We start from the raw sequence: 24,666 nt of genomic DNA, 5'->3' as shown, positions 1-24,666 counted from the left end.
TCAGTGCCCAACACCATAGTATTTGAGCATTTCCTTAGAGTAAAAATAACAAAGATACATCTCTCTTAATTTTCTGACAGCTAATGATACTTTACATGCTCATCATTCTAATCTATGCATTCTATTTCAAATAAATAAGATCAATGAACAAATCCTTGCATCTTACAAGGCCTACTATTTTAATTTCTGGTAAGTAATGTGGATCCTGCAACTGCCTCTGTATTTGTGGACCCATGAATCACCTCAATGATGTATATAGACAAAACAATTGTAACGTGTCTATCACCTTAAAATCTAGGCAGCAATAGCATCTTCATTCAAGGATCTCAAAGAGCTTTATGAATATAAATTAAGTCTCACAACACTTTGAGGTAGGGAAGTACTATTCTAGCCATTTTATAGATTTATTTGGATTTGTAATTTAAATAATAATTTAAATAATTTAAAACAAAAAGACAATTTTAAAAATACAGCCAAAAACAGCCTCCCCCAAACCCAAAAATAACCACAGAAATAACTATAACATCCTTACAATACTGTCAGCCCTTATCACATTCCTTTCTCTCCAGGAGAGAGAGTAAAGCCTGAGTAAAGAGGGCATGCCTCAAGATTTACCTCAAGGTCAACATATGGACTATTCCTCACCATGCAGGAGAGTGAATTCAAAAGCTGAGGACTCTCTCAAAGCATGTCCTACCAACACCAACCCCTCTTTCATGCAGAAGAGACGTCCAGCTTGGGCAGTTCTGCTGTCTGTAACTAGGACAGTATGATCCAAGAGAATGGCAAACTATGGCATAGGCCAGCAAGTCAGTGATAGAGCCCAGAAGAGAATTAGGAGGCGATCCTGATTATGAGGACCCTATACTACATGTGGGGCTGGTAGCACTGCTTATTAAGGTTGCCTGGCACTTCCCATTATAAGATCTTACTCTTTAATTGCTTATAACTTTCCCAAACTGTAAGTGTTTGGGCTGAAATTTTCCATGTCAAGTGTCTGCCTCAGGTTGAATAGTTTTCCAAAATTTCAGCCCAAATGTTCCAGATATTTCTAAGACTGAGACTAGGGGAAAATACATTGTTTAACCCTGGTAATCTTTTCTTTGAAATTATTTCTTTGAACTCCCAAAGAGCAAGTGATTGTGCTTGTGCCTAGGGTGGCAGTGTCTCAGAAGTACATTCTCTGTAAGGTCTGCCCCAGCTGTTCAGGGCCAGTGTAGGGCCTAACACTGAAAATGAGAAGAGGGAACCGGTCTCTCCTGTGCTTCCAGTGACACTCCTATTGGCACCCAGGCAGCCAGAATGCAGAAGTCATATGATTTGAATTCAAAAGATAGGAAATGTCAGAATTAAGTATCAGAGGGGTAGCCGTGTCAGTCTGAATCTGTAAAAAGCAACAGAGGGTCCTGTGGCACCTTTAAGACTAACAGAATTATTGGGAGCATAAGCTTTCGTGGGCAAGAACCTCACTTCTTCAGATGCAAGAAGTGAGGTTCTTACCCACGAAAGCTTATGCTCCCAATACTTCTGTTAGTCTTAAAGGTACCACAGGACCCTCTTTTGTCAGAATTAAGGTTATCTGTGCAACCTTAATTCGGCTCCCTCGTGTGTATGTATTACAAGACAGTTTTTAATTACGATATCATATACTGTTGTTTCCATAGGACTCCTGCCTCAGTCAGTGCACAGAATGGTTCTAGCCTCACAAAACCCTTGGTATTATCTCCCTTTTATTCTCTGAGGCACAGAGAGATTAAAGTCAAAAGTATCCATTAATTTTGGATGCCCAATTTGAGATACCTATGAACTATTTTTCAGAGTACTTAGCATCACATAGTACCTTATAACTTCAAAGCATAACTCCCATTGACTTCAGTTGCAGCTGTGAATGCTCAGCACTTGTGTAAACCAGACCCCAGGGTCTGAAGTCAGGCAGCCAGAAAATGAGGAACACAAAATTAGTGACCACTGTGAAAAGTTTGGTTTAAGTGATTTGTCCAGCATCACCTAGGAACTCTGAGGCAGAGGCTGGGATAAAATCCAATTCACCATAGCAACAGTCAGCTCCCTTAACCAGAAGACCCTCCTTTTTCTTCCTGCAATCCTGTCTCATTCACTACACACCTCCCAACTTCTGCCAGAAATGAGGCTGGGGTTAGGGTGACCATATTTCCCAATACTGAATATGGGACACCAGGTAAACTTACTTGTATTCAAGCAAGTTCAACGGCAATCAATCAGAACTATGCAGTACAAATGTTAAAATTAACATCAAGTTGACAGAGCCCCTGTTAAAAAGAAATACTGCGTAGTTGGATTCTTTTTATTTGCCTTCTTTAAGGCTTTAGGGTTCACATGGGGAGGGATGTCACACACACACACACACACACTCCCGTACGCCTCTCTCACACAGGAGGGTGACCGACCAAACCCTTCCTCCCAGTGCTCTCTTCCCTACATGCCTGGCTGGGCCCCTGGGACAGGCCCGGCTCTCCAGATACCTGGCACTGCATCTTCCCAAGGCAACACGTGTGTGTGTGGGGAGGAAAGGAGGACACGTAGGGTAAGAATGTGGCCAGCAGCAGCCTTTCGGCACTGTGCGGGAGGGAAGGGATGTGAGCTGTTTCCAGCCTCAAGGGAGGAGTGGGTGAGGAAAGGATGATCTGGCCCGTGTCTTTGCATAGTTCATCTCTTCTCCCCACATCCCCTGTGGCTGGAAGCAGTTTGTCCCTTCCTGCCCACACAGTGTCAAAAGGCAGCAAACACCTCCAGGCTGCTGCTGGCCACCAACATAACCCAGCCGCCTCCTGTCCCCCAGCTACAGCACAGGCAGAAAGGGGTTAAGCCTTAAGGAAGCATTGTGCACCAGGGCCCAGGAACCTGACTGCAGGGGCTTCAGTGAACCCAGTCAGAGAGGTGGCTCAGCAGGGGAAATTGCCTAGGGGATGGAGCAGCCCCGCGCTCCCTGGGGTCGGGACCCAGTGTGGGGGGAAATGGGTTAAGAGGGTGCTAAGTCCTTGCCCCGGGGGTTGCTGTGGAGCCTGCAGGTTCAGGGTGTGAACAGGTTGGAAATTGCTTCCCCCCCGCTACTCCAGAGCTTAGCTGAGGGGCGGAGAGGCTTCCCCATGCCAGTGCTGTGGGGTGCTTTGGCACATGCAGGGCTTGGCTCCTCCTGGCCAGGGCCCCGGGTCTTGGGGTCTTGGGCTTTCCCGGGGTGCTGGGCCAGCCGGAAATGGGATGGGGGGCAGAGCCCTGCAGGCCAAGAGCAGCACACAGCGGGGACTGTGCTGACGGACCAGCAGGGGGAGCAGCCGGCCCTGTGCACTGCATCTTCACCCCGCCACAAGCCTTGCACACCCACCCCCTCGTCAGCCACTGGACCCCCACACACACCGCTGGTGGGCGGGCAGCTGGTGAGCAAGGATCAGGCCAGCAGCAGGACCCGCCAGTACTGATGGGGGAGAAGGGAACTGAAAATACAGGACAATTTGCCCATTTTTAAGAAAAAGTAGGGACACCTACAGGAGGGCTTAAATATGGGACTGTCCCTTTAAAAACAGGACATCTGATCACCCTAGCTGGGGTCCTACACACAACTTCCTTTACTACACACCCCAATTCATCTCCAGAGCAGGTCCATCCTGTGCACTGAATGAGGCAGGACCCTGAGAAAAAAATAGTGTGTGACCATGTAATTAAAGACTGTATCATAATGCATAGGCACAAGGAGACTGAATTAAGGTAAACAACATCACAATGAAGACAATTGACTTATACAAGGAGTGAATTTGACCAATATTTTAAATGGCAAACTCTTTAGTAAAACAAGACAATTTGTCTTCATTTTTTATGCTTGTTCTAGCCCAACATCATCAGTATCAAAACACTATGGAACTGTAAAAGAGAAGGTCCTGATCCAGAGTAAAGCAGTGAAACAAGAAAGATTTACATTTAAATTTAAAAGCATATCAGCTAGAATAACACATTTTGCCAAATGTCAAGGTATATTACTAGCTTATAACAAACAAAGTAATAAGGTTGAAAAGACTCATTTTGCACGTGAACTGTAGGCCTAATGAACCATCACTTATTAGCAGAAATAAAGCTGGAGGTGTGTAAAAGGGACACCAGACATTCATTTACTGCGTGATTCACCTGAGTGTTTTTATAATGGTAAATGAGCTGTTAAATGAACTTTCCAGGCACAGAAAGTTCATCAGATAATCCCCACGATAAATGGTCTCACTGAAAAATCCCATCATTTAGGGGATGCAAACTGACATGATCACAATTAATAAGGACAGCATTTCCTAGTTAAAGATTAGCAGATGTGAAATAATGAATGGCTTATTACTGTCACTAAAAAGGAATTTCAAATAATAATGGCTGCTCCTGTTTCTCACATATTCCACTCAACCTCATTTTTGGTCATAAAAATTACCAAGTATGCTTGAGTTATTGGACTCGGGCAATTCAATCTGACTTTCCCTAGTAATGAGGAGTCCTCACATCTTCACACTTGCTCTAAATATTTCAGCTCTCTTAGAAACCACTTTCCCATTTTCCCTCAGGTGAAGTGTTGCCCTGATAGTCACTTCCTTAACTGTGAAGAATCCACTGCCTCAGTCTTAAGTATATAATTAATCTAGCTCTGTATATTGGGAGAACAACTATGAGTGATGTATTTCCCTAGTTAATCTTAAACTAATGTCAGGGACTGTGTTCTAATATAATTTATTGTCTACTTTCTACATATGTTAAAACAATCTGTACATGATAACTGTCATATCACAAGGAAATTTATTGAGATCAATTAAAAATATATGGTTCATAAATATATGTTTCATGATTTGAGTGCTATGGGCCAACTTCTGAATTTGTTACTAAGGACAAATCTTTGATTGACTTAAAGTTTTAGCTATTTATTTTACATATTTTGTGTACTGTATGATAGTGTGAGAAGCAATAAATGTTTTATCAGTATGAGTGTTGGATGTGCTTCAAGGCACAATGATAATACCAATAAATCAACATCATCATCATCATATTGCCCATCACGGCAAAGCCATAGGTGAATTATACAGGTCATCTCATGTGAGCATCAAGTAAACCATGTGACACCATTATGTATATGTTACAGAAGAATTATTTTAAGGGTATTTTACATCGTATGTCTTTGCAGGTGGAAGGATACAAAAAATAAGTTATTGAGACTATTTTTTTATCCCTTCACCTATTAAGATGGGTGGCTTCATTTTTATAGTGCAATTGTAGAGGGCTCAGGGAACTCATAAAAAACTTCTAAAAATGAACTGAAATAGCTTCTCTAGATGTACAACTGTGACAGCTTTAAAATCTGTTATCTCCAGCTCATTAAGGGCTAGAAACAAGTGTTGTGTGTCCCTTTGAAGCTGGGACTCTCCCCTTCCCAACTGGATAAAGCTTCTGCTTTTAGCCTGGTGGCACTGCAGGTAATGGATATTTTTATGTATAGAAAAGTTCCCAGTACCCGAAACAGAAACTGGTCCAGCCTGTAAAGTGACTGTATGTCCTTTTTCATATGATACCTCCCAGTGTCCTGAAAACTTTCAGGAAACCTGAAACGTCCCTATTTTTTCATTTCATCAGTGAAAACATATGGCGTGAAATCCTGGCCCACTGAAGCCAAAGGCAAAACTCCCATTGAATCACAGGGTTGGGTTTTCACCCAGAATATTTTTTATAACTACAAAATGTTGGTGAAAGACATTGCTGTACCAAATAACATTTGCTCTGGCTTTACCAGAAACCAACAGACCAGCTGAACAAACATGCAGTGTGATGAAAAGCGTTTGGTAAGAAGTGAAGAGTTGAATGGGAATAGATGCTACCAGAGCTGTTCTTTTGCTGAAATGGAATGTTAACACCATTCTTCAGAGGTCCAGGAAAAACTCATTCAGAATGCTAAGGCCTAGATCCTAACTCCATTTAGGTATCTAAATTTCTTTGAGGATCTGGTCCTACATTCCTGGAAAAAAATCTTCTTTTCTAAGGGATTTATATGTAACCCTGCTGAGTCACATGCCAGCAGTAGTGACAACACCACATATTTTTTCCCAAGTATCCTCTTTTGTGTACCTATTTTGTGGTCCTAAAAATGTTACCACAATTTTTTTTTATTATTTTTATCATGCTGGTCTTTGGACTTTTGGGGGGAGAAATTTCACATTTGAGGGAGGAAGAGGTAAAAATTCTCAGGACTGGTGATTTTTTAAAAATATAGCACTGTTTGAAGTTGCTTAAAAATTTGGAATATTAGAATAAATCCTGTGAAGACAGATTAGCAGGCTGAAGGCAATATGAATACTGTCTGTTTGGACAGTAGCAATAAAATATTGCCTGGAGGTGGGGAATATTTCCTGAGATTGTGATGTAGATACAGAATTCCAGCTGTTATAAATTGTCATACCTCCATTTAAGTCAATTGAGTCTACTGAAATCAATGGAATTATGACAATTTATGCAAGCGGAGGATCTGTTCCATTTTATTTAAAGCTAACATATCACTACTTTGTCTAATGTCTTTACATGCAAATACTAATTTTATTTATAGACATTTCTATGACACTCATCACTACTACAACTGAGAAAACTACCTCCATAAAAGTCCAAATATTTGGGAATCTCCCGCTTTTCTGTGATTTAAAAGGTTTTTATTTCACAGACAAAAGTCACAAGTGAGAACCAATAGAGGATAAGCCAGACATAGTGTACTGTGAACACAGATAAAGAAAGTGTCAGGTAAAACAAACTTGTTAAATATCAAATACAGAACTAACATTGTAATAGCCCCACCAGAGTGTTCTTCCCTAATAATGTGTTCCCCAATTATCTGATAACACTTTTTTCATATTCTTTCTTTTACTATTGCATTATTGAATGAAAACGTTATGCTTCTACAGGGCACTGACAAGTCATATCATGGTTTGTACATCAAGGCAAATGCTAGTGGCAAAGAAATGTTGTATCAAAATAATGCAAAAGCTTATATAGTTCTACAGAAACAAAATACTGATTAATGTAACTACGATGCTAACCTGTTACTAGGGTAACCATATTTTCCCAAAGGGTAAACGGGACACCGTCTGGGGCTGGCCCACCACCCCCTTCTCCTCCCTACAAGCTGGACTGACTTGAGACACCTCCCTACCCCCCGCCACCAGCCTGCGCAGGGCCGGCACGGCCCAAGCCGCTCTCCCGAGCCCTCCCTCTCGTGCAGGGCTGGCATTGCTGCTTGCCCCTCCCTCCACCACACATTCCTCTGTGCCCTGCAAGGGGGTCACACCCACTTTTTTGCCAAAACTGTGGATTTGTCTAGTTTGCTCTTGCCAACTGATGGTCAGTTGGCAAGAGCAAGTGGGACAAATGCCCAGTTTTGCCCAAAAAATTGGGATGGCCAGGACAGGGCTTAAAAAAGGGACTGTCCCGGCCAAAACGGGACGTATGGTCACACTACCTGTTACGTTATAGTTACACTTCATTAACCCCTTTTACTGATCACTTAAAATATAAATTAGATAGGTGCATTTTGTCTTGATACCTCTTTGGAAGATGACAATATTTTATAATTCCAGTTTTGGAGTTTCTCAAATGCCTATTTTTATTACTGTTGTTGCATAAGCATGTGCTTAGCTAAGGGCACAATCAAACCTTTTGGTTGCAGAAAGACTATCATTGTTTGCAACTCTTTCCTTTGTGGTGAGTACTGTAGTTCAAGTAAAAAAAATAAATCATCATATATACTTGAATTTGGCACACAGACCTGTCCTCGATCTGGAAATAGTTCTGGGCTAAGCAACATGACACGTAAATCACTTCTCACCCCTAGAAATGATAGCTTCATTAGGTCAAGGCTGAGGTCACCGTCACAGCACATTGGGCAAATACTGCATTTGTCTGCACCATATCTGGCCTGTGTATACCCAAAGGAGTTAAATTCCTGTGTTGCTGGTTACTCTGCCTTCACATGGAAAACTTTGTCCCCATATTCCCCAAAAGAGGAATCCTTGCTGTTTAACTACCTCCTCCCCCATATTCTGAATAATTAAAAAAAATGTATTGCTATATTAATTATCTTTACTATATTGAAAACCACCTTACATCCAAAAGCACTTTGCAACCATAACAAACCAATACATACAAACTATGCAGCGGGATCACTTCATCCATTACCAAAATGCAACCATTACTTGGTCAAAACTTGGCAACTGCTTAATGTGTAATGAGCATAATGAATAAATGAATTGTACGGCATGTCATAGAGGAAAAAGGACACTAGAACTTGGAATTCTCCTTATGAATTGTAATAATCAGAGCAAGTTTGGTTCTAATTTGGGACCTTTTTTCATTTCACATATCTATATAATGGATCACCAAACACTGTCTTTTAAACTTTATACCTTGTAAGTCTTTACAGAACTGTTGAAGCTGCATCACAGACAAGTTTCTAGCTATTAAACAATTCCAAGGCATATGCCGAGGGATCCGTTTTGCCCATTGGAAATGGCACACATAAACCAGCTGTGCAACAGTATAAAAAAATCATTGGTCTCATAGGAGCAACAGACAGAGTTTTATTGCTGGGAATGGGTGTCTGTTCTGGTTTTACTAACACTTAGTAATGTATGCATGAAATCACATCCAGCATGGTACTAATGTGCTGTGAAAACAATGTTGTCTGCTTCCTTTTTCTTGGTAATTTATACTGTGTATGCTAGTAACTGCCTTCATGATGAAGACAAAAGCCACTAGCAGAGGGAGAGTGTTTTGGCTGTTTGTGTGTGTGTTTGATGACCTATATAGCCTCTTTTTGCTTAGGAAAATGGCACATTAATCTAGGAATAGGCTTAAAAAATAAATGTATTAAATGTCAATGTTTAATGTTGATCCCTTCAGTTAACTGCAACCCCTGTTCTTGAGACACTAAACCTCCATTATATACAAAGCTGGATTAGGTTAATACTACACAACTGGAGCCTCAAAACACTGACCCAAATGCACTTTTGTTACTTCTGTTAAGGGAATTTCATACTGTGTCCCTGACTAACAAGTCATATCATTGGCACCAAGCACCTTTCAGGCAGGTAACTGAACATCCACACAAGTTGGGCACAAGTAGCTTTCTGCAATCTTCTGCCCCCAGACAGACACTGTAATGGAGCACAGGGACTGCTGCCTCCCAAGGAGCCCTCCTCCTTCCCATTCCAGAGCCCAGTGGCACAGATTGGGGAGTAGAACCAGTCAACATGTGAGGGGAAAAAATGATTTTTTTTTTTTGTTTATGATTTTGTTTATTTGCAAAAATCTTTTGTTTTGGAAAATATTAGCCACTCAAATAAGCAAAAGATGGCAAAAAAATAAGTCAAAAATTCAAAATTTCTAAATCAGCTCTCTTGGGGAGCATCATTCTGATCATTATTATTTGTATTGCAACACCCCAGGTGTTGCATGGTCATGGACCAGGACCCCATGGTGCTAAGTGCTGTACAAAATGACAGTCCTTGTCCCAAAGAGCTGGGCATTCTCTCACCCAGACAAGTACCTCAGGGAGGGATTTTTTACTTTCTGTGGCACAATCCCTTAAGGAGTTCCCCCCTGGAGCAGCGCAGCTTCACTCCACTCCCAATGCAAAGCTATGCATATTGGCCACACTTGAACCCTTTATCTGGAAAAAAACAAGCACACACAAAAAACAGCTGCTCCTTTTTAGCATTCTGAATATTTTATGAGTGTTGTTATCTCCAATGAGGTCACTGATTACCTGAGTGTAATAAGAAATATTATTTATTATTTATATAGTGTCATAAACAAATAAGTGAGCTGATGTCAAACTACTGAGTTCCTGTTCTCAAGTCCTTACAATATAAAGGTAGCAGAGACTACAATGTGTTATAAAATCAAACCGAATAGACTCAGAATGGTCTAGGGCAGGGGTTCCCAAACTTGGTTCGCGTCTTGTTCAGGGTAAGCCCCTGGCTGGCCGCAAGACACTTTGTTTACCTGAGCATGCGCAGGTACAGCCGCTCATAGCTCCCAGTGGCAGGGAACGGCGAACTGTGGTCCCTGGGAGCTGCGAGCAGCCGTACCTGCACACACTCAGGTAAACAAAGTGTCTCACGGCCAGCCAGGGGCTTACCCTGAACAAGACGCGAACCAAGTTTGGGAACCCCTGGTTAAGGGTCATTATCATTGGAATGCTTCATGGAATAAGCAGTTTTTTGTTTTGTTTTGTTCTGTTTTTTAAGAACAAGAAGGTGGAGGACCCCAGAGGGCACTGCAACCCAGGTTGCCTGAACTCTGAAGTGGCCCCCGGGGAATCCCCCAGAATGGTCCCCTACAGCCCCTAAGAAATATTGCGCCCAACTACTGCAACCTCCAAGGTGCCCTCTAGCACCACATTGCCTTCTCCAAATCCAAAAAGCACCAAAAAAACAGAGAAGATCTGTCTGCCTCCATTCTACAAACAAAATGGTGCCTGAACCTGATGGAACACAGATGGCCATGGATACTGTTGAAATTAAATCTACAGTTTCCACCTTACAGGCCACCATGACTGAAATTCAGAGTGCACTACAGCTCTAACCGGAAGGATGGGTGAAGCAAAACACAGAATTTCTGAAGTAGAAGATGATTTCAGAGAGAACAAATTATAGGTTATGAAGAACTGTTATGATATCAGGACTATTAAGACTTAACTATTGGATCTAGAAAGCCACTCACAATGATGTAACATAAGGATTCTCTGAGGGAACAGAGAAAAGTAAACCTTCCAAATTTGTCCCTAAACTATTAAATTGTTGGATTTGCCAGTAGATTTTTGGTTCGATATAGTAGGGGCACACCAGGCCCTTGTCCCCAGTGAGCTCCAGGTGGTTGGCCTAGAGCATTGATTGTGAAGTTCATGAAGTTTACCACTAAGGAGCTTATTTTGCAGAAATCCAGAGAAAAAAGGAGCTGTTATGGGGAGAACCAGCAATTAAAATACTGCTCTTTCACGATTATGCCTGTGATGTGGTTCCAGTGAGGTCAGCTTTTAACCAAACAAAACCGTTGGCCGGGAAGATGGACTTGAAGTTTTTTGTTAAATACATGAAAACACTCCATATTAACAGTGGTGAGAAGACAGTATCATTCAGTTCCTCTCAGGAGGCAGAAAAATGCAAGCTCTTTTCTTGCAAGAGGAGATATCTATGGAATGATCCGATTATACAGAATTTATGTATTGCTCTCTGAGATCTTATATGACTGCTCTAAAAAAGTTGATGGGCACTGGTTCATATTGATGTTAGTTCTTGTTTTTTTCTCTCTCTCTCTCGAGTTGAAGAGTTAAAGGGTTATTATCAATTTACTTCCTATTGCCTTAACTCATGGGAAAGGAACTTCAATGTAAAATGTATCATTTCATTAGTTATATATATATATATATATATATAAAATCACTTATTACCAATAGAATCTTGATACATTAGTCCATAAGGAAGCACCATCTAATAAAGCAATGATTTTTATATATATTATATAATATATTATATATTTATTATATAAAAATCATTGCTTTATTAGATGGTGCTTCCTTATGGACTAATGTATCAAGATTCTATTGGTAATAAGTGATTACTATAGTAATGTTTGGGGCCCCAGGGGCTATGAGGATCCCAAGTTTCACCTGATCCAGCAGCCCCCTCTGGATGTCGTGTGTGTTTTTAGACTGTTTACCCAGATTCCTCTTTTTTTTTATTGTACGGTACTAATGTGTATTTCTCTCTCCACTATCTTTTCCATGTTATTTCACTTATTTAATTTCTCTTTCTGCCACCATCCTGTTACTGTCCAATGCTAGGAATTTCATTCCTACTCTTGTAGAATAGGTATTGGGAAGTGACACCCTATCCCTGGATTATATAATTTTTGCTGCTTAGCTATGCAAGAACAGTATGCCACTCAGAAAATTTTGCTATTTCATTTATTCACAAAGCGACCTTATATTTTACCCAGTATATTTTAACAATGATGACTCCGATAACTAAACGTGTCTCCTGGAATTTAAAGGATTTTAATAACCCTGTTAAAAGAGAAAAAAATATGCAATGCTTAAAAAAAAAGAATGATGCCATTGTTATGTTCCAGGAGACACATCTGACAGAACATGAAGCTTGTAAACTGAATAAAGCTTGAATAGGCCTCTATGTTTCCTGTTTGCTTTTATTCTAAAGCTAAGGGTGTTGTCGTACTAATACATAGAAAGTTTAATATTAATATTCTGTGGATAATATCTGACAGTGAGGTTAGATTTACTGTTCTCATGGCTGAAATCGACAATTCTAAAATCATCTTTGCCAATCTCCACAGGACAAACCAGGATGATCCCAAATATTTTCATGAGTGTAAATGACATGGGCCTTCATCCTATTATTATAGTTGGAGACTTTAATGAAACTCTAGATCCAGTCCTTGATAATTCTTCTCCATCTCCATATAAAACCACTAATACTCATCAGGTACTTCATACATACAGGGTTGATTTAGGCTGATTTGAGGAGAGTGGGTAATCCTATAGCCACAGAGCATAGGGTTTTGTTTTTTCTGCAGCTAATCCAACAAATTCAATATTGGACCATTTCTTAGTGGCACAAGATGATGAATTCTGTCACTGATTGTGGCACTGGTACTATTATTATATATGACTATGCTCCTATACATATGTCTTTCTTGTGGAGGGAAACCTCAAATATTTCTTACTGGACTTGTGAATGTGGCACAGAGTTTGTCATAGCCACAAAAAGTGCCAGCAACCCTGAATAATAATTACATAAATTCCTGAAGAGAAATAAAGTTGACTATGGAGTTGATCAACTAACTATTCTCTACTGCTTGCATGGCAATTCACATTTCTTTGTTGAGGACTGCAGTTTAGCTTTGAAAATAGCTACTTGTGGGGGTTACTATAACCTTTTGAACAAGGTTGGTTATACTTTTTGCTGCTATAAAGATGCCAATTATTTTAGTTTCTTCTGTAACAGAACGTAAAAATTGCTCCAGGCTTTAGCTGTCCTTGTCACAGAATTCTTAGGGCTCTTTCTGCCAACAAAACAACCAGGAATAGTAGGTTATATATGCAAGTGCTGGGGAAGGGCAGATGGGTAGGCTGCCAAAAATAGGAGGCTCCAACTATCTAAAATGTGGTCATTTTCAATGTGGGTATTTAGAGTCATATGTTCCTGGGGCTAGCACACTATGGAGCGAAGAAATGTGTTAGAACTTACTACAAATCCTGCCCGAAAATGCCATGCAAAAGCCAAAACTTCTGTTACATCTTCAATTACAATTACAGCTTCAAATTGCATCCTGGCAAACAGAATATTTGTCCAGACTAACAAAATCCAGACAAATAATTGAGGTGTGGTATAAAGAAGCATGAATGTAGTCAGAGAAAAATCAACTTGTTACATTTGCTACCCCAGGAAAAAAAAATTACTTCAGAAAATAGACCAACATACTGCTGCCCTAGCCACTAGTAGTTTGCTACTGACAGACATCTGCACCTTGATGAGATGGCACGACTTTTAGACGCAGTCTACACTAGAAAAGGTTTAGCTCTATTCCAATCCCTGAAACTAAACCTGTTCAGGAACTCTTCATGCTTTTTACATGTTAGCTCTACATTTACTCCTTTAGCTCACTGGGGAAAGTTCTGTTGCCTGCTGAAAGCTGCTGCGCTGTGGCCAGGAAGGATCTGGACTGAGCAGTTTACCTGTGTGGTATACAACGAGTGTCAAGGTGGCAAGTAATAAAAAAGTACACACTGAGACAATGAGTAATAGCTGCTTACTGTGACCATAATTGCTTGATTATTTCTCCATGTATCATGCTGAATATTTGCTCCCACCTTCTCCATTGGAGTTCTGATACCTTCAGAATGTTGATGTTCATAACCCATACGGAAATAGAAACACATATGGTTCTTGAAGTGTGCTGCATCTAACATCACTAAAGATTTGTGTCACCTATTGCCGAAATGAACAGAAAGTCTGTCTATCTTAGGGATTTATACTGCCACGCATCACCACCGGAGTGCCTTTTATATAAAAGCAAATAGAAATAACAGTCTCTAGTAGAGTTCATGAAATTTCTAGCACTTCTCCCTCTTCAGAGTAAAAAGCCTGCTTGACATTCATGCTTTTTGATGGTGGCAGAGACCATGTGAAGGGCATGCACAGAGAAGCAGAACCAAGTCAAATTACTGGTGCTACAATTGCTTGAACACAACCAACAAAATTATGTGATACTGTCTGTCCAGCAAATGGCAGGAATATATTCCCTATGAAAATAACAAATATTGAAACTACTTGCAACAGCATATGTTGAGACCTCAATTCTTTCATGTTTGACATTCAGTATCATGTGGTCAGAAGATCTTCAGTTCTCATACTAGCGGTGTTGAAAGGACACAAGAGAAGGTTCTTTAATTCTGAGACCCCCTTGCAGATAAAAGAATACTGGCATCTTTAACCTTTAATTTATGTAATAACTTCAGTCAAATCTGGGCCATTCCTTAAACTAATGACTAAATGCAGACAACCCACCAGTTGAAAATCTACAACAAAAATATTAAGAAGATTGGGTTGTGTTCCAGGTGTAGTCAAGGTGAGCGTGAGATGGAGGAAATGAATACAAACCTTTAGAGGAGCGGAAGTGCTTGCTGGGTGCTGTGAAGCTTCTTGTCCCATGCACATTAACAGCTGCCACTCGGAACTGGTACCACCTGCTGGGTCTTATGTCAGACAGTTGTACTCTCTCCTCTGTAGTCTGGTGGGAAAAATGTCATAACACACTGACTCCGTTTATTCTGAAATGTTAATCTTACTATCTCACATCTTCTGACGCACAGTTAGTTTAATCAGTAGGGTTTTTGAGGTTGAGGATATTGGAGAAATTGTTGCATAAAATTGTGAAATCATAAGTGCTGCCAGATTCCATGCAAACTACCGCACATTACTTTGCCAGCCCACCTTAGTCCTGAACTGCAACACACCTACAATTCTGAGCAAAGGCTTCTGAACATGCTAAACTGTACAAAACAGTGTGGGTTTTTATTATTATTATTTTTAAATATCCCTCAACAATCAGTTTAAGTGACACAGCTTACTTTCACTTGTGACTTAAGTGGGCAAGATTCTGGTCTCCACTATACCTGTATACATTCAGGGGAACCAGATGGAAATGTTTTCCAATGATAATTACTGTGGAAATCAGTTCAGGGGGAGGAAATCTCCATAAGGATCTCCTTGCAGAGATAGAGCAGGATTGTTTCCAGAAGAATAAACTTTGAGGCCTATCCAAAAACACTACAGATCCTTAGGAATGCATAGGAGGCAGACCCTTCTTTCTGTGTGGAAAGTGGCCATCCACCTGGTTCCTGAAAGTGATGCTCCACTGTAGCCATCCTATCTGCCCCAGATTTGGCTGCATCCTGGACCCATTTTTACAGAGAATCTTTATAGACTCACAGATTATAAGGTCAGAAGGGACTATTGCAATCATCTAGTCTGATCTCCTGCATAACACAAGCCATAGAAATTCCTTGAATTAATTCTAGTTTGAATACAGAAGCGGAACTTTTTCTGTAAGTGTGGATTTCCGTAAGTTGGGTTTGGGTAACCCAGGGAACGTCTGTAGACCACATACTTTGGAAAAACATCCAATCTTGATTTAAAAATTTCCAGTGATGGAGAATTCACCACAACCCTTGATAAGTTGTTCAAATGATTAATTACCCTTAAAATATACCTTTATTCTTAAAAAGTTTGCACCTTATTTCAAGTCTAGCTTCAACTCCCAGCCATTGGATCTTGTTATATCTTTGTCTGCTAGAGTGAAGAGACCTCTATAATCACATTTCTATCCCCTATGTGGCTAGTTATTACCGTGATCAAGTCACCTCTTAACCTCTTAGATAAGATACATAGATTGAGCTCCTTGTGTCTTTCACTATAAGGCATGTTTTCCTATCCTTTAATCATTTTCATGATTGTTTTCTGAACCCTTTATAATTTTTCAACAATTGTCAGCACCAGAACTGGACACAGTATTCCAGCAGCAGTCGCACCAGTGCTAAATACAAGGGTAAAATAACCTTTCTACCGCTACTAAAGATTCCCCTATTTATTCATCTAAGGATGGCATTAGCCCATTTGGCCACAGTGTAGCACTGGAAGCTCATGTTCAGCTAATCATACACTATGACTCCCAAGTCTTTTTCAGAATCACTCTTTCCCTGGATTGAGTCCCCCACCATATAAGTATGGCCTGCATTCTCTATGCCTAGGCCTATACATTTACATTTCACCGTATTGAAACATATATTGTTTGCTTGTACCCAACTTACCAAACAATACGTATTGCTCTGTGTCAGTGACCTCTCCTCTTCATTATTTACCACTCCCCCAATCTTTGTGTTATCTGCAAACTCTCAGTTATGGGTTTTTTTCCAGGTCATTGATAAAAATGTTGAAGAGTCTAGGGCCAAGAAGTGATCCCTATCGGATCTAGAAACACCTATTCAATGATGATTCCTTGTTTACATTTATAGTTTGAGACCTATCTTTTGGCCAGTTTTTAATCCACTTAATGCTTGCTGTTTTGAATTTGTATCATTCTAGTTTCTTAATCAAAATGTGTGGTGCCAAATCAAATGCCTTGTAGAAATTTTACATCAACACTATTGCCTTTGTCAACCAAACTTGTAATCTAATAAAAAAAGGGGTATCAAATTAGTTTGACAAGATCTATTTCCCATTAATCCATCTTCCGAGTATCAAATCCATTGCTGAGTTGCTGTGAAACCTGTGATGGCAAGTGCCCCGGAGGTGGCAAAGTCTATGTGTGTTTGCTCCACGTCTCCTCCAGCTTCATACATTCCGAGGCCAGAAGGGAACATTGTGATCATGTGGTCTGGCCTCCTGTGTAACAGAGGCCAAAGAACTTCCCCCAAAATAATTCCTAGAACAGCGGTTTTCAAACGTTTTGAGCCGCTTTGCGTTACAATTTTGAGTTGCACCCCCTCCAACCCAGACAAAAATAGACACAATACCTTCTCTTCCCAACTCGGGTTTCCAGGGTGTAGGAAGGTAGGTGTGACAGTCTCTGGGAACAGAGCCAGTGCTGGGTGTGGACACTGCCGGGAGCAGAAATCGGGGCAGCCGCAGCGGATGTTGACATCCACAGGGTGGGTGGCCCGCTGAGTAAGTCAGAAAGTGGAGATGGTGCTCCTGCCCCACCGCGCAGGGCTAGTCCCAGCCCTGCCTGGGATTGCCACGTGCCCCAGTTTGAAAACCTGTGTCCTAGAGCAGATCTTTTAGAAAAACTTTCAGTCTTGATTTAAAAATTGTCAGTGATGCAGACTCCATCACGACTCTTGGTAAATTGTCCCAGTGGTTAACTACACTCACTCACTGTTTAAAATGAATACCTTATTTCCAGTCTGAATTTGTCTAGCTTCAAATTGCAGCCATTGGATAATGTTATACCTTTTTCTGTTCGACTGAAGGGCCCATTATTACATATTTGTTCCTCATGTCAATACTATATAAGGAATAAATGAACCAGTTGTGCTACACACTGCATCATATAGATACTCCTGATGTCTGTGAATGTCCCAGGCCTAGTGAGCCAGGCTGAACTTTTGAGAGATGCTCTGTCTATCCAGCAAAATTATTTTTAGATCACTGATCGCTTAAGTTTTCGGGTGCTGCCTGCACTTAAGGTGTCTACCTGTAACCACATCTGGTAAGAGGCTACGGTCAGGGAAATTGAGATATTTGGTGTTGGGTGTGCGGCACGAGGTGTCTTCTCTCCTCTCTTGCCTTATTGCCTGCCTCTCCAGTCTCTGTTTTGAGCTATTGTGGTTGTGGTACACTCCAGGCCCAGCCAGCTGCTGCTGTCACCAGTTCTTCTTCCTCCATCTGCACAAATCTAGGGCTCCCTTATTAACTATAAGCACCCTATGTGGGGGCTACAGACCTTTCCCTTCATAATCTTCCTCTGCATCTTCTTCCCTCCATGATCTGCTTCTTTATTATGTAGAGAGAGACTGAATTATTCAATCAAATGAGCACCCTGAGGGCTAGAACATAGCTGAACCGGCCTTTAATATTAGCTTAATTTTATAGAGCCCAAAGGTGTGCCATTATTTCACAGGAGACAGAGAAAGACATAGTTACTGACCCAAATAGCTTAGACTCTAAATAGTGGCATGGGGAAAGGGAGTAACAGTAGGAAAGAGATGTGGGTTACAACCACTGAAAATCAGTGGGTTTTTCAAGATTTACACCGGTGTAACTGGGATCAAAGATTGGACCAGTGTCTCTAGAGGTAATACATTAGAGGCAACACTGCTTAGGTGTTTATTTTTTAAATGTTCTGGTGAATTGAGTGGTCGTAATAAGACAGGCATAGTACAGGCAGACATAGCACAAAATTTCTCAGTTTCTCAGCCAAGACTTCCTGGCCCTGACCAGTAATGGTCCTGCTATTCCAATCTAGGAATGTTTCAAACGAAGAATTGTGCCATCACTGTGTAGTGATTATGAGAAATAGAGAAACTGTGTCTAGGCTGAGACTGCCAACCTCATTCTAATTTGTGACCTGACCGCAGACCTACTCCTCTTCCCATTGGTTTCAGTGGCAAAACTCTTATTAGGTGGTCTGTTGCAAATTATAAACAGTATATGTAACTGGAGCTCGAGAGGTATGATGTTGGAGCACTAAACAACTGAACCATTCAGCAACCATTCACCATTTCAACAAAATGTAACAAAATGTTAAATGCTTATGGGATATTTTATATCAATTTAATGGTAAGTTGCATTTAAAAAAAATCATATTAACTGTGTTTGGAGCCCAGATCATTATATTCAGCATCATTTTAACAGATGTCCTATATATTAGGTAAATAAAATAGCGTGCGGTACAATATTAAATACTGTTTGGCTGAACTTCATTACACACCTGCAACACTACCAGTGTATATAAGAGACCATTAAGCAACAATGATCTTAACGCTAATATAATATTGGAGCTGTCACCCCTTAACCTTCTCTTTGTGAAGCTAACAAGATTGATCTCCTTGAGTCTATCACTATAAAGCATGTTTGCTACTGATATGGTACTGTCCTGCAATACCTAAGGGCAGATGGTTAAATTGTGAAACTGAATAGTATAAGGTACCTTAACACATTTATGACATTGTACAATATATTTTATATGGTAATTGATCCCTGACCATCACTTTGGTGTATTGTGTCAATCTTCTACACATCTGAAATAATATATTTTGCCAAAAAATATGTAGTATGTCAGATTATACTGCCGCAGTTTTAGAGTGGTACTAGGAAAAATATATTAAAAATATTAAAAAAAATAAAGCTCCTACATTAGTGCAATGACCAATTTGCATATGTTAAATAATGCAATTCAACTTTGTTTTTTGTTTGTTACGCACATTGTGTGCTAATGGTTTGTAAAATGTCTTTTTTTAAAAGACCAGGTTTTTTTAAAATAAATATCACACAAAACAGTATGCAAAAGCAGACAACCTACATTTTCAAAATTAACTTTTGCAAAATTAAACTAAAAATACACTGAAGGCAACAAGATATAATATATACAAATTGACTGTGATGCTGAGACTTTCTGCAACAGTCTAGAACAAATGTGGGGAACCCAAACTCTAGAGAAACATAACTCAGAACTGATAGATCCTCCATTATCCTTGGTCCACTAGTAAAAATCATGACAATAAATGCATTTTTAATTAGCCATAAGAAATATTGTGAAACTGTTTGTAATAATGTGGAAGCAGTTATCCCACACACTTTACTGCCACAGGCACACACAAGTCCGGATCCTTGGCTATGGCCTCAGTAACCTTCCATGTGCATTGAACATATCTGCCTCACCCCATCAAGCCTGAGCTCCAAGAAGGATACCTCAACAAGCAGCAGCACCCACCACAACTTTGGATTAGATGAAGATGTGCTGGGCTGGGTGATGTGTACTTGGCTGTGCTGTCTATAACTACTAGCCCATGTTCACCTCCAGAGCCAGGCATTATGACTCTCAATAATCTACTGTGACCCAGGGCCGCCCCGGGGGGGGGGGGGGTGTAAGTGGGGCAATTTGCCCCGGGCCCCGGGCCCCACGAGAGTTTTTTGGGGCCCCTGGAGCGGGGTCCTTCACTCGCTCCGGAGGCCCTGGAAAACTCTCGCGGGGCCTGGGCTCCCGGAGCTTCTTCCGCTCCAGGTCTTCGGCAGCAATTCGGCGGCAGCGGGTCCTTCCGCTCTGGGACCCACAGCTGAAGTGCTCTGAAGACCCGTGGTGGGGCGTCCTTCCACCCCGAGACCTGCCACCGAAGTACCGGGTCTTCGGCGGCAATTCGGTGGTGGGGGCCCCCTGCCGCCGAAGACCCCAGGCCCCTTGAATCCTCTGGGCGGCCCTGCTGTGACCTAGCAAACACTTGCATAAGCTACGTGCAATGTGGTCCACATAGTGATGATAGGCTGTGATCCTCTATCAGCTACTCTTCTAGTTCAAGTGGTAAAATTCTATGCTGTGGATATGGAAGCTCTGGGATCTATATGTTTCCACATCATGGAATTTCTGGTTTTTGAGACTGTTACAGGATCCCTCTGTCATTCATTTTACAAGATTAACAGTAAATGAAGCTGAGAGTTGTAAGAAGAGGAAGGAAGTTGCTTTGTTAAAGTACTACATTGGGATTGAGACGAGCTGGGTTCTATTCTCTGCCATAGACTTCTCCTGTGACATTGGAAAAGGCTCTGTTATCGTGCATGTGCACAAAAGTGCCAGATGAAGGCTGCACAGGTAGTGTTCATTCTGGCACTTACTAATTTTTTAGTGCTTGACTTTACAGTCCCAATGTTTTTTAATGGAGCTTATTTGTATGTAACCTCAATGGAGAATGAACTCAGGTCATTACAGAACTTAAACTCCTGGCTCTACTTTGTGGACTTTATTTTTTCCTCCCCCCTTGCTACCTGCTGCTAAGACATTTCACAGCTCTTTTTAAAATCAACATTTTGCTTTCCTTGTCAGCAAGGATGCGGGTGCAGCGGTTAAGATAAACTGCTGGAGTTCTGCCATACAGGTGGGCTGTCACCATGACTGAAACTGGGAAGGAACTAAGTGAAAATTTATTCTCTGTTGGCTGCTTCTCATTAAAAAGTGTTTGTATATGAATTTTACATATACAGTATGGATTGCTATAAGTGATAAGAGCATGACATCATAGGGTTTGCTGAACTGGTAGGTAAATGCCAGAGAAACTACAATTTAAAGTAAGCAGACCAACAAATGTATGTTTTATTCTTTCTTCCACTTAGTTTTTTTATTTTATTTGTAAAGACAATTGGCTTTTATACCAACTCATTTTCTACTGTTTTGATTAGAGCCAAACACTATCACTCTAGTTATTTTGGGTCCTGCTGCCTTCAGAAGGGGCTGGGTCTGTCATATGCATCCAGTGGCAAAATTTGTTACCTAAGCCTGACTTTTCAGAAGTGACTCATGAGTATGGATACCTTTGTTTTTAAATGCCAAACTTGACACATCTTAAAGGGACCCGATTTCTAGACAATACTGACCATACACCCCCTGAAAATTAGGAGCCTGTTAGGCATCTCAAGATGAACACTTAAATATTGAGACACCCAAAATGACTCATCATATTTGAAAATATAGATTGAAAAGGGTTTTTTTAGGAGAAGCCTTTACATTTTTGCTGGTATACTTATACTAACAGCTTTTTAGCCACCTTGTCACCTTCTACTTGTATAAAGTGCTAAAACTGTAGCATTTGGTATTATCATATTACTACTAAAAGTAATATGACTGAGGAAAATGAAGTTACTCTCCCATGAAAAAAACTCAACAGAAAACCATGTCTTATGGTGCATAGCGAATTAGATTGGGAGTCAGGAAACCTGGCTTCTATTCCCAGTTCTGCCTCTAGCATGCTGAATGACTATGGGCAAGTCACTTAAACTCTCTGTGCCTCCATCTCCCCGCCCGTAAAATGGTACTGACCTCCTCTGTAAAAGTACTTTGAGGTCTACTCATAAAATTGCTATACAAGAGCTAGGGATTATTATACAAATGACTGACCTGTGCCACCGTTTGCCAGCTGGTAGCATCATCCTCACTGGGATGGATTCCATAATTCCATCTCCTCTGCACCACATAGATCACAGGCTCAATTGAAATATTGAATTTTGAAGACCACTTAACCTCCAGTTGTCCAGACTGAAGTTCTGTGAATCTTAATTCTTTCCTGGGTTTCAATGGAACACCTGAAATAGGAGCGTACAGACAAAATGTTAAGACATTTACAAAACAGGGTATGTATGTGTAACCGAATGTAGGAAGTGTTGTGGGACAATTAAGAGGGAAATGGCTGGACAGACTGAAAAAAAGTTAAGGGGTTTAACATGCATGAGGCATGGAACTTTCCAAAGTGTTCAAAGTTGGCTTAACTCTGTTCCCACTAAACTTAATGGTAAAACTCATATTAAAGTTAGTAAATTTAATGCCAAGTGCATTTGAAAATTCCACCCTACTTCATTATTTCCTTTATCAACCACTACACTACAATCTACTGAAATTGCCTTTTAAAAGTTTACAGCAATCACTCACCACATGCTGATAGAGTATTATGTTCTCTCTGCAGTTTTGTCATCATGATTATAACACCTCTTTGCAACATTTATAACAGACTGGGGGAAAGAATTACTTTCTAGAGCTGGTCTCTTTTGATTAAACCAGCAAATCAAGTTGTTAGTTGCATTTCTATGGATACTCTTTTGGAACTCATCTATTTCAGTATCTAGCACTCTCTTACTTCAGATCAAGTCACAAATAAAACTGCTGCATTGACATTTAAACCCTCCTATCAATTTTTCCCTATGTATTTTAATTATGTTGTGACTTTAATAAAGCTCTACACAGGTGCCAGGGTTCACTGTGTGGATTGGTGCCACAGATTGTAATTTAAATATGTTTCTACCCTAAGTATTCATTCACAGATGACTCCAAGAAATGACAAATAGTTTTAATAATAAGAGCTCAATACTTTTACATTAGAATTGTATCAAACAAGGGGTGTAAAAACAGCCAAACATTAGTCCCATTGAAGTCAGAGTTTTGCCACTGACATCAATGGGGCAAGGATTTGATTCAAAGAGCATATATAAATCAGGTCTCAGATGTTTTTTTCTCCATATCCAGAACTGATATTACTGTATAATGGGAGCATCTGTGTCTTCTTAGCAAATCCAAAATTGCCAGTGTGTAAACATAAATTATCAGAACTTTGATCCACTTATCTCTATTTACCAAAAATTTAATTGAGGAATATCTGAGGTTTACTTGTTCCAACTCCTTCACTTCCTTAGATCAACAAATTACCTTTTGCAGAGCTTTATAAACAGACCTTTCCCAATTACATAATCTACGACAGTAAATAAAGACAAATACTGTCGTAACCTAAAAGCATCATGAGGAAAATTCAGCATCCAAATCCTGTTACCACATAGGTTTAAATCCTGGATATCATTCAACAGCCAGAAGTCATAATCTAATGTAATGAGCATCATGAACTATCTCAGTTCAAATGTCTACATTTTCAAAACCCTTTTTAATTATGATGTACAATAATCCTACAATTTGCATGTTAAGAAATCTTCCATCTGCTTTGCATCAGGGTCAGTTGGATTCACTTGATTAGAAGTAACTCAACCTCTCTGGTGTATGTAATTGTGTGCAGATGGATCTCAGCAGTACAAACAACTAGAGCATAGCACAAGTGCATTTTAGAATACTTTTGTGAAACCAGCATCATCAGTTTCATATCCAGATGTGTGGATGCAATCACTTCTCAATGTGCTTTTTATTATGTAAATGGTCAGTCCCTTTAACCATTCTTGAACAAATTAGTCTTCTGAAATCCAGTGTTCCAGTGTGGAATTCAGTCCATGTCTTGTTTTATATGTGGAATACCAGAGTCCAGGAAATGTGTTACGAAAGGTGTTTTTCAACTAAAACCTATGTATCTGTGTCATGCAAAGTAAATATATAAAGATCAGACATAAGAAAGCATACTTATAACTCAAATGTAAGAGTAACCTAATACCTGGGAGTTGGGGGGTGGAAGTTCAAAATATATGGATAATTGTGTAAATGGAATAATTTCAGACAATAACATTAATTTTAAATTTGTGACCATCCTGTCTGACTTGATGGCTCACTGGAGGTTTTTTAGACCTACCCTAGCCATGTTTTTTAAACATACCCAAAAAGTTGAAAGTACCATATAAATGATTAATAATACTCTTTGACAAAAAGGATAGGCTTAATGTGAAATGCAGTGGGCCACAATATTTGCTGGCCTAACTCCACTTATTTCAGTAACATCAGCAGAGAATTTGACCAAATACCTATACATTCTCAGAGCAGTGTTATGGCAAACTTAACAAAAGGAAAGAGAAAAATACACAAATTCACACCATTTGACCATTACAGAGGACGTAATCCTGCAAGCAGTTTTGACAACACATC

General features: G+C 40.3%; 1 protein-coding gene across 4 annotated transcripts in view; it reads right to left on the bottom strand.

The window, feature by feature from the left end:
* ANOS1 (anosmin 1) overlaps positions 1 to 24,666 on the bottom strand; it is a 190,975-nt gene that overhangs the window by 46,814 nt on the left and 119,495 nt on the right. For all 4 annotated transcript variants that reach the window (XM_054008140.1, XM_054008166.1, XM_054008149.1 and 1 more), the window contains 2 exons: positions 22,219 to 22,403; positions 14,715 to 14,844 (listed from right to left, as the gene is read on the bottom strand). In XM_054008140.1, the coding sequence (XP_053864115.1) occupies positions 14,715 to 14,844; positions 22,219 to 22,403 (315 nt within the window). The remainder of the gene's footprint in view (positions 1 to 14,714; positions 14,845 to 22,218; positions 22,404 to 24,666) is intronic.

The sequence above is a fragment of the Malaclemys terrapin genome, chromosome 1 (genome assembly GCF_027887155.1).
Source record: "Malaclemys terrapin pileata isolate rMalTer1 chromosome 1, rMalTer1.hap1, whole genome shotgun sequence".
NCBI lineage: Eukaryota > Metazoa > Chordata > Testudines > Emydidae > Malaclemys > Malaclemys terrapin.
The sequence above is the reverse complement of the archived record's forward strand: the minus strand, read 5'-3'. Positions and strand labels throughout refer to the sequence as shown.